The sequence below is a fragment of the Gavialis gangeticus genome, unplaced genomic scaffold (genome assembly GCF_001723915.1).
Source record: "Gavialis gangeticus isolate Ggan-Ray unplaced genomic scaffold, GavGan_comp1, whole genome shotgun sequence".
NCBI classification, from domain to species: domain Eukaryota; kingdom Metazoa; phylum Chordata; order Crocodylia; family Gavialidae; genus Gavialis; species Gavialis gangeticus.
The window spans coordinates 62,085,826-62,097,165 of record NW_017728993.1 but is presented as its reverse complement, the minus strand read 5'-3'; the positions used below and the strand labels follow the sequence as shown (position 1 = coordinate 62,097,165).

Below are 11,340 nucleotides of genomic sequence, written 5' to 3'. Positions count from 1 at the left end.
TGAGTGCAATGTTCAGACCTATGTGCTGAACGCAAGAGTCCCCGAAGTCCTACCCATAAGAAATGCAAAGACGGCATATGGAAATTCTTTAAGAATAAGTTTATTAAATATTCTGTTAAACATGCATGTTAATGGATATGATTATGGTGTTGAGAGTGTGCTATAAAACGGAGAAGGATAAGTGCAGTACTTCCCAATGATTCTCCTGGATGGCTATGGCAAAACGCAGTCTGAGTGTGCAAGTCAAACATGGACAGAGTGCTTTTAGAAGTGTCTGTACTTGTTTTGACATCTCCACTGCTGTGAGCTGGGCAGAAGTTGCAGTCACATCAGTGACCATTTTCAACAGGAAGCAAAGCTGAGCAACAGGTTCAAAGAGGACAGGTGAGTCAGAGACGTAGGGAACAGCCAGGAATGATCACGGCCAATGGCTGGTGATAAGGAAGGTTATGCCATTAATACCACAGATATTAGTATTTTGTGGTGGCAAGAAGTTGACTACTGTGGCTGTCCTAAAGGGAAAAAACCCCATTATCCGGTGTCCTTTTTCTTACTGGCCAGTGACAAGTCTGTTGTTATATGCTGACTCTGATGCAGGTAACTGATGGCAACTTTGGAGGCAGTCACCTAAGAGGTTCAAAAAGGATTTTTTTTCCCCGACTGTGAAGATCTATCTCCAGTTTATAAGCAGCTGCAGAACACAGTTCCTGTTGCTGGGCTCAGACTCTTTGCTGAAACGTATGAGACTCCATTTTCATACCACTAGCCATTCTCATACAGTTGTGGCTGGAATGCTTGTTAGCCAATTACACAATTGTTTGCAGTCCTGTTTAACAGCTGCCAGTAAGCAGGCAGAAAACCATACCTAGGAATAAAGCCCTCACATAAACTGCCATTTGCTTCTTCCCTTTATTCAGTCACATTAGAAAGGTATCATCTTCCAAGTGATCCAACTGGCTATTTGTAATTTGTCTGTAGCTGATATATAATCTGGGATTTAGTCACCTGAATTCCCTGCAAATTATGCAGCTAATGTTCTTAAGCAGTTCAGAAAGTCCCAGCCAGCCATTCCTTCCAGAGTGAGACCTATAATGCAGAGCTCAATCCCTAGCACCTTTCAAATGCCTCACAATATTCCTAATGCAATCAAAGCATGTTAAAGCATTGTAATCATGTTGATTGGTGTCCCATCCAGAAAAGAAGAACCAATTAACAGGGCCAGGAATGTAGCAGCGTATAAAAGCATATTAACATTTGGATTTGAGACACCGCTTATGGGGATAAGCTTGCTGAATCTTGGGGTATTATCTGATGTACAGCTGAGTGTATCACATTAAATAAATGTATAAAACCTTGTAACAATATGGTGTAATATGCAGGGTATACGCAGCAGCTATCTGCTAGCAACAATACCTGGGATGCTGAAGGGCAGAACTAAGGTGACAGCAGAGCTGTGTAAAGAACCACAGAATGGAAAAACAACGGGTGCTTCTGGCCAAGATGTACAGCTGATACTGCCATAGGGCAGGACCAAGGTAGTATCATGGCTAGGTATTTCTCAGAAACACCCATGCCTTGCCTGCTGCACTTCTTAGCAGTTAAGAAAAGCTGTTGGCCAGGTTCAATCTCAGGCAACACACAGGTCACATCACAGTGGGAGACACTTTGTCCAACCATTAGTTCTGGTGACTAATTTGACAAACATGAGCAGGGAGACACAGCAGTCTTAGTCTGAAGTCAGGTAGAAGTAAGGGGAGTAAATGTACCTTACAGACTAACCAAAGGAGGGTAACCAAAGTAGGCAGACAGACAGACACATAGATACAGCACAAGCTTTCATGGGCAGAAACTCACTTCATCAGTTGCTGTGAAAGCACATGCTCAAAGCTGTGTATAAGAAAAGATAAATTCAAATACAAGAGCAAAAGCAGGTAAAGAGAGAGAGAGAGAGAAATAAAGATGTGAGGGAGGGGGTCAGTGCTGGGAGAGGCAAACATACAAGCAATAAATCCATAGAAACAGGAGTCACAAAAGCTAATCCAGGTAACAGGAAAAGAATCCAGTGGTGGGAACTTCCAAATGACATGATCCATGCCTTAAGGATCAAAGTAGAACCTAATAACGTCCCATCTCCCAACCAACAACAAATGACGTTGAAGAAAAGGAAAAGTGCCTGTGCCTTTAAATTCTTTTCCCTTCAGTGCTTGCTATTCTTGATTACTTTAAAGTGTTCTCTGAAAAGTGATTATGCAAAAATGGCCCCTTCTTACTCAGCAGCTCTGCCCCAAGTGTATTCAGAGCAATACCAGAATCTGCTTACTTTAGTGAAAAAAATATGGTTTTACTGTTTTTTAACTACTATCAGCCAGGAAGAGCCAGCACAGCTCTGGGAGAATGAACTGACTTATTTTCCAGCTTTGTGCCTCATCAACAGAATTGTTAACTAGGATCCAATTACAAATCCACATGTGTAATTATGGGGACTTCTCATCACAGCTTTTGTTATACCTGCCTGAGCATGCTGGAGACAGGCAGGGTGAAATGGAAAGTGTATTTCAGGTCAAGGGGGGAGAGGCTGTGAGAGGCATTAAGGAGGCCAGCATTTAACCTGTACAGTCTTTACCACTGGTGCTGATGTACAGGATAGTGAAAATAAGGCTAGATTGTCAACTTCGCTATTGATAGTTTTCTATTGGGAAGTAAGCTGGTACCCAGAAGACCTGGGTTCTCTCTTCCTGGCTCTGCCACTGAGACGCTCCATGACCAGCGACAAGTCCCTTAACCTCTTTCTATCTTAGTCTCCTCTTCCATAATATGTTCATTTTTCTATTTAGACTTCACACACTTTTGAGCAGTAAGCATGTCCCTTGTTATATGTTTGTACAGTGCTTAGCACAATATAGCCCTGGTTCAGATCAGACTACTGTAATGACTAAAAACAAGTACTTTCTAGGTATGGGAGTATAGCACTACAGCAGGCAGCTGGATGGCAGGGGAAGGTTCTAGTCCACCATGATTGTTTGATGAACCCCCAAAAGGTTAGAGAGGAAAAGGGAACAACACAAGGACTGGAATTGGGAGAACATATTCTCTGGTTATTTGATAATTGAAAAGTCTAAAAAAATCTTGTCTGGCTGAAATGAAATATTTAATTCAACTGCAAATTGAAATGTTTAATTTACCTTCAATGACCTTTAAATATTTTTGGATTTAAAAAAAAATAAAATTAAAAGGAAATTTCGAAGTGAAAAATTATATGAAACCAAACATCAAAACATCTCAATGTGCAAAGGCAGCAAAACAAATTGCTGCAATAATTCGAAAAATATATTTCCATTAAGTGAGCAATTAGATAACGCTGAGAGGCATGTGTGTGATGTTTAAATGTTACTGAGGTGGCATTTTTGCCAACACTTCACTCATCTTTCACTAGGGCTCCTAACCAAGGAGTGGGGGTATCCAGGACAGAGATCTCCCAAGCTTGGGTATCACCTGACATTTAAACCAAGTAGGATTGCCTTCATTTACAGAGTGCTACAGCTGCAATCAGGCAGTGAAACCCTTCTCCTTCCCTTCTGCTTTGTTACCTGGGCAGCAAGAATTCTTCCCAGCCTTCCAAAAACAAAGCATGGGAGGTGAGGACCAACAGAGTGGCTGGAATCACTCACCAGTCAGGAAGTCTGGATCAGGCGTGGGCTCAGACAACTCCTCCTGGCACTGGTTCTCCAATGGGACAGTAGCCACCACCAGGCCATCTGGAAGCTGCTGCTCCAAGCCCCGGGCAAAGTTGTTCAGCCTGGAAATTCCAAAGAGTTATCACATGTCACAGAATCATTGAAAATTACAGTCAGAAGGGACCTCAGGAAGTCATCTAGTCCAACCCCTTGCTCAAAGCAGGACCATATCCAACTAGATCATTCCACCCAGGGCTTTGGCAAGCTGGGCCTCAAAAACCTCCAAGGATGGAGATTCCAGCACCTCTCTAGGAAACCTGTTCCAGTGCTTCAACACCCTCCTAATGAGCAAGTTATTCCTAATATCCAACTTAAACCTCCCTTGCTGCAACCTGAGACCACTGCTCCTTGTTCTGTCATCTGTCACCACTGAGAACAGTCCAGCTCCATCCTCTTTGGAACCCCCCTTCAAGTAGTTGAAGGCTGCTATTAAATTGCTTCTCAGTCTTCTCTTCTCCAGGCTAAATAAGCTCAGTTCCCTCAGCCTCTCCTCATAAATCATGTGCCCAGCCCCTGAACCATTTTTCTGGCTCTCTGCTGGACTCTCTCCAACTTGTCCACATCCTTTCTATAGTAGGAGGCTCAAAACTGGATACAGTACTCCAGATATGTGTAGGTCTGAAATTCAGGGGCTAGATCCAGAGTTCTGAAGAATAAGATCTGTTCTCAGAGACATAGGGTTTTAGACCAGGATGGACCACTACTCATCTAGTATGAACTGCTGCAAAGCAAGTCCAAGACTCCACCAAGCAATTCCTGCACCAAGCCCTTCATTTCTGGTTATGTTACAGCATCTCTTTCATAAAGATGCTTACCCTTGATTTAAAGCCTCAAGGTGACAAACCATCCACCAAGCTGCAAGCTGTTCCAATAATTATAAACCTGCTCTTTATTTCTAGCATGCATTTGTATAGTTTTCTCTCCCAGCCATTGGATCCAATTATATACACCTTCATCTGCTAGATTAAAGTACCCTCTGCTATCAGAAACAGATCAACTGCTGAATGGTCACTGGAAGCTCAGTGTTGCTGCCACAGCCACTCAACTTAAAAGGATGGTCAATCTCTCCAAGTCTATTTTAATTCAACCTTCCTTTTGAGACTGCTGCAAAGCCCTAGCATAATACAGTAGTGAGTTTGTGACAGTTGGACTGTGAAGTGTTCCCCCCTCACACACCCTGCCCCGCATTCACTTTCAGTCCAAAAGCCACCAGATAAAAATGACTTCTGAATGTCTACTAACTACTCCTATGACCCCAGCTCCACCTGGAGAATTATGACACTGTGCTCCTGAGACTTGGAACAGCTTCCTAGGTGCATTAAGTGTTCTCAGGTCAGCAAAGCAGAAGGGCATGTGTAAGGAGGGGACGTGGGTGCCCTATTCACCTGAATGTCCCTTTCAACACCTGTCCAGAAGCCACCTCCTTGGAGTGGTTGTTGTATCCATAAAATATTTCCCCAAACAAAGTCTGATTCATGGGCAGCTCTCGGCTCTCCCCACAGTCACCCCCCTCTGGACAGGACTCCGAGATCAGCTGACACGATCGCCCATCCACTCCGAGTTTGTAGTCTTCTATGCACCTGCCAGATGAGGAAACCCAAAACAAGCCATCAGGATGAGGGACCAAGCCAATCCATTCAGTAGAGGGGTGGCAGAGGAAGGGCATCACAGGAAGGAAAGAGGGGACTTCCTCTGCATTCAGCTGGAATGACCCCGGGGAGGAATGCAGCCCCTGGAGCCACAACCATTAAAGACAGAAAGCTCCTATTTCCACAAAGCTGCTTTGTCAGTGGCAAGTAATCAATAGACTAGTGCTTTTCCAGCCTCCTGTATTCAGCCTTGCTCATTAAGACCTCTGACCATTAGGAAACTATACCCAATATTTACGCTTTGTTCAAATTTCCTCCCAACCATGATCCCATGGGGTTGGGGAGAACTAGCTTCCCAGGCAACCCAGAGCCATACTGTTTAGCACTTGGTTACAAGAAGTTACAGTGCAGAAAATCTCAAGTGGAAAGAATGATCTTATTTCACAGCTGGTAGCATAAGCTCATAAACATATACCTGTTTGCTCTCCCCAAGGAAAAGAATACAGCTTGCCCCGGTGGGGGTGGGAGGGGTTCTCTTGCTAACCTCAGTGATGGCCTGCGAAGAAGGAGGAGGCAAGGTGTTCTGGTGTTCCTCCATAATCCATGACCTTGGCCACACAGTGTACAGCTGTCTAAGGAAGAGGTAAGCTCCAGCCACCCAACACACATGTGCACCCTTCCAGATAGCTTGGAATATGTATACAACTATATAGCTGGATGACACTCAAAGTGCTGGATGTCCAGGGGGATGCATCATAAGACTGTTAGCAGAACAAATGCCATACATTTCCTTTTGGAGTGTGTCAAGTCCAAGATCACACGGATTCCTCACCATGTCCCTGTCTGACAGATGATGGAGTGAGCTGTGTCACTCACCCACAGAACATGAGGATATTGTATAGAGTGGGGTCTTCTGGCAGGGGCACCATCTGCTGGAGACATAACTGCTCACAGCCGCCATTGAAGCCGTCCGAACAGTCTACCCCAATGTGTCGATCATAGCAACCGGTGCCATCCTTCATCGGGCTGAGTCCTGTTGGGCACTGGCACAACAAAAAGCAACAGTGTGACAAAGCCTCTGCCTAAAGGAACTGAAAACCTTTTGCTCAGCTATGAAGACAGCCTGGAACTAGCAACTTAATTTTGCACAGGATATTCCCACCTAAACTGGCAGTATTTCAAGAAGGCAGCACTAAACTTCCAATAACAAACCTGTTTGCATCTCCCATCTGTGCATTGCATGGAGCCAATTTTCATCAGAAGATTCAATTAGACTCCATATATTTGGACAGGAGTAGTGAGGGGAGGGGTGGATCAGGACTGAGGTGCATGGCGTGGCTATGTAACAGCCCAGCACTGGTTTCTGCAGGGCAGGACTCAGGGGAGCAGGAGAACCTGGTGTGGAAGTACAGCTTCAAAAATGCAGCGGCAAGGGGTGCTTGCTCCCAAACACAAGGTGCATTAAGCAACTGGATACAGGGCAATTAGATGGCTGGAGGTGGACCCACCCAGCAGGATCACAGCTTACACACACTGGCCATTGAGCAGAACTATAAGGCGCAGAGGGGAAGCAGGGGTTACAGTGACACCAAGCCCATCCGTCCTCAAATGTGAAACCACCTTCCTAGACTCCTCAAAGCAAAAGGTAGAAGCACAAGAAGCCTCCCCAGCACTGCCCCCTGCCCCCTTTTGCTCTCTTCTCTCTGACATCAGGCCAGCATGGCACAGAGGCCAAGGAACAGCAAGCTGGCAGCAGGCGTACCACTTAAATGTGTTTCTCTCTTCCTATCACCCTGATTGAAGATCACACAACAGGATGCACATTGCTCGCTGACACTAATTCTGCAATTTCCAAAACAAATGGCACCCTGCGGGCTTGCTAGACTTCCCTCCCAGTCCAGCCCCTATGCCCCCACCCCCCTCTCCCCCGCACCAGCTGGAGCACCGGGGACGTGATGGCACTTTAGGCGGTTTACGAGGCTGCCTCTCACAGTGCAAACCCAGATGTTCTGGATGATGGCAAACAGGCAAATGGTACTACTGGGGATCCCCCCAGCACCTTTTCCCCCCTGCTCAGTGGCTATCCAGCTGTTTGGCCATATGTGCTACCAAGCAGTGGGGGAGATGCATACTCCTGATTGATTTGACTCCTTAGCGGCTGACAAGGCATTGCAGAGGGAGTTGGAAAGGGAAGAGTTTTTAACTGGCTTTAATTTGCCGTGGTGAGGCTAGGAACTGACTCCTTCTAAAACTCATCCAGTTCAAGGAAGTTACATGCCCCTGTCTGGCACAGTATGGCATTCTAAAACCTACTTCATGACTGGAACATTTCATTGCCTCTTGCTCTAGGTGATCACCATTCAGAGCTCATCCCTTTATCCCATGGCCCAGCAAAGGGATAAACGGATGAGCTCTAAAGCTCACTGAATATGTTGGTAGAACATAGGAATGGAGGCTGCCACAAGTCGCTTTCGGCAGGCTTTAAACTAGGCTTGCCAGGGGAAGGGGAAGATGAGGGCAGAGGAAGCCTTGGACCACCAAACCAAGTGTCACCTGCAAGAGCAGCCCAGCCTAGACTGATGACGAGCAGAACAAATACCTAGCTAAGTAACAGGGGCCCGGGTAGTACATGGTCATCATGGGTGACCTGAACTTTCCAGACATCTGCTGGGAAGAGCAGTCAACCAAGTCTGACTGCTCACGTAGGTTCCTAGCCAAGATATGGGACCTCCATCTAACCCAGGAGGTGCACAGCCCCACCACGGGAAATGCCTTGTTGGACCTGGTGCTGGCCACGGGTGATGACCTGATGAGGGGGCTGTGGGTGCTCAACCACCTGGGCGACAGTGATCATCACCTGCTGGAATTCATCATCCAGCGCAGGGTGGCAAAGGCCTACAGCAAGGCAGCAGCCCTAGATTTCAGAAGGGCAGATTTCAATGAGATAAGAAGAATAGTCGGGGAGGCACTGAGGTCCTGGAAGGGAAGGGAGTCGGGTGTCCAAGAAGAGTGGTCATTCCTTAAGGAGATGATCCTCCAAGCCCAAAGGGAGGTAATCCCAACACGGATCAAAGGGGGCAGGAGGGCGCAAAAGCCCCCATGGCTCACCAAAAGCATCCAGGAACGTCTCCAAGCTAAAAAGGAGGTGCACACCCAATGGAAGGGAGGGGCCATCACCAGGGAGGACTATACTGCGGTGGCCTGGGGAGGCAGGGGGCAGTCAGGAAGGCCAACGCAGAGATGGAACTGGGACTAGCTTCCTAGATCAAGGACAACAAGAAGTCCTTTTTAAAATACATAGGGGGCAAAAAGAAGGTACCGGGTAACGTGGGGCCTCTGCAAGACACGCTAGGAAATCTGGTCGTCACACCAGACAGCAAAAGCTAGCCTATTTAACAACTTCTTTGCCTCCATTTTTCTAAGCAGGGACCGGGTCATCCCTCTCACTGGGACCCCCATAGGCCCCAGGGGAGGCACAACCAGGCCTAGGGTCAGAGAGGACCTAGTCAGGGAACTTCTGGAGGGACTGAATGTATTTAAATCAGCTGGTCCTGATGGTCTCCACCCCAGAGTGCTGAGGGAACTAGCAGAGGTCATTTTGGGACCCCTGGCACGTCTTTATGAGCAGTCGTGGTGCTCTGGTGTGGTGCCAGAGAACTGGAAAAGGGCCAATGTGGTTCCCATTTTCAAAAAAGGGAGGAAGGAGGACCTGGGAAACTATAGGCCCGTTAGTCTTACCTTGGTCCTGGGGAAGCTTTTTGAGAGAATTATTCTGGCACATGTCCATGAGGGGCCAGCGGGGGAGATTATGCTTAGGGGCAACCACCATGGGTTCATTAGAGGCAGGTCCTGTCAGACCAACCTGGTGGCCTTCTATTACCAGGTCACAAAATCCTTAGACGCAGGTGTCACGGTGGATATAGTCTTTCTGGACTTTAGGAAGGCCTTCAACATGGTCTCTCACCCCATTCTCATTAAAAAGTAGGAGACTGTGGTGTTGATGCCTACACAGTCAGATGGTTCACTAGCTGGCTGGAGGGCGGCACCCAGAGAGTGGTGGTGAATGGGTCTTATTTGACCTGGAGGGATGTGGGCAGTGGGGTCCCCCAGGGCTCGGTCCTCGGGCCCACACTGTTCAACATCTTCATCAGTGACTTGGACGAGGGGGTAAAAAGCAACCTGTTCAAATCTGCAGATGACACTACGATGTGGGGGATGTGGGTCTGCTAAAAGAAAGGAATAGGCTGCAATCAGTTCTGGACAGGTTACAGGGGTGGGCAGATGAGAATAGGATGGCATTCAACACTGACAAGCGCAAGGTGATGCAGCTGGGGAGGAACAACCGGCACCATACCTACAGGTTGGGGAACTCCCTTCTTGTCAGTGCAGAGGCAGAAAAGGATCCTGGAGTCATCACTGATGCCAAGATGAACATGGGCCGGCAGTGTGGGGATGCAGTCAGGAAGGCCAACTGCACCTTGTCATGCATCCACAGATGCATCTCAAGCAGGTCCAAGGAGGTGATCCTCCCCCTCTGTGTGTCACTGGTCAGGCCACAGCTGGAGTACTGTGGCCAGTTCTGGGCACCGCACTTCAAGAGGGATGTGGACAACATGGAGAGGGTCCAGAGGAGGGCCACTCGCGTGATCAGGGGGCAGCAGGGCAGGCCCTACAAGGGGAGGCTACGGGACCTGAACCTGTTCAGCCTCCACAAGAGAAGGCTGAGGGGGGATCTAGTGGCTGTTTACAAACTAGTGAGAGGGGACCAGCAGGCAATGGGAGCATCCCTGTTCCCCCGCGCACTCCCAGGAGTGACAAGAAATAATGGTCACAAGCTGGCAGGGGGTACATTCAGGCTAGATATCAGGAGGCGCTACTTCATGGTCAGGGCGGCTAGAATCAGGAACCAACTTCCAAGAGAAGTGGTGCTGGCTCCTACCCTGGGGGTCTTTACAAGGAGGCTAGATGTACACCTGGCTGGAGTCATTTGACCCCAGTACTCTTTCCTGCCATGGCAGGGGGTTGGACTTGATGATCTGCTCAGGTCCCTTCCAACCCTAGAAACTATGAAGTCAGATTTCTAAGCATACTTCCATGTACAGCACACAGGCAACAAAGAAGCCATCTCTCCATGTACAATGGCAAAGAAAAAATGGAGGTATGGCTGCAGCATGTGCTAGCAGACCCCTGCTAAACCAATCTAGCTAGCACAACAACCAGTGCCACCCAAGATACGTCAGCATCTCTAGGGAGCATAGGTACATATTCTGCTTGCTAGCATGTGATAAAACCCATTCCACAGCATCTTCGCTTGTGGATAAAGTACACAGGGGTGCACTAGTATGTGCTTACACTCATATATTCATTTTGCTATATGAATTCATTCTGTATCCTTTTCTGACGTGAGACCCTGCCTGTGCTTGAGGAAGATGGCCCCATCTTCCCTGGAGGCTCTCTCTTGCTAGTGTATGCTCTCCTAGTTAGACTCCAAAGACCGGTAGATAACACTCCAATCTCTGCTTGCCACCCCTCTGATTCCCCATAGAACAACTATTCCTCTAGCAGCTTCATTTACTCTCATGACTGACCATAGGGCAATTAACTCAGTAGACAGTGCAGTCATTAAAAGGGGCCACGCTGCTCCACTGTAAAGTTTGGCTTCTTGCACAGGAAGATTATCTTTTTCACAGGTCTTTGCCTTTCATGGGTACTTGTTTCTGCCCTCAGGAGAAAATATATAAACAACAAGCTAATTAGGTGGGAGCAATTAACACCAGGAGAGTCCAAGTGTATCAGGAGCAAGCCCTGCCTCTTCAGTAGCATTACAGTTGAGCTTTGGGAGGTTGATGCTTCACTCAAGGAATGAAGCAAACAAAACATGCCCACTAGTATTCTCCAGCTTCTTTCTCTGGTCCAGAAAGTTGCTGTAACTTTGGGATCTGTTTATCCTGGATGATACATCCTTATGTCTCTCAGGTTCATTGGGCCCCTGGCTACTCCCTCCCCCACCCCCCCAC

General features: G+C 47.5%; 1 protein-coding gene across 1 annotated transcript in view; it reads right to left on the bottom strand.

The window, feature by feature from the left end:
• ASTN1 (astrotactin 1) overlaps positions 1-11,340 on the bottom strand; it is a 154,746-nt gene that overhangs the window by 59,954 nt on the left and 83,452 nt on the right. Inside the window, exons 13-15 of the mRNA XM_019528349.1 lie at positions 6,200-6,366; positions 5,120-5,314; positions 3,669-3,796 (exon numbers count right to left, since the gene is read on the bottom strand). Of these exons, the coding sequence (XP_019383894.1) occupies positions 3,669-3,796; positions 5,120-5,314; positions 6,200-6,366 (490 nt within the window). The remainder of the gene's footprint in view (positions 1-3,668; positions 3,797-5,119; positions 5,315-6,199; positions 6,367-11,340) is intronic.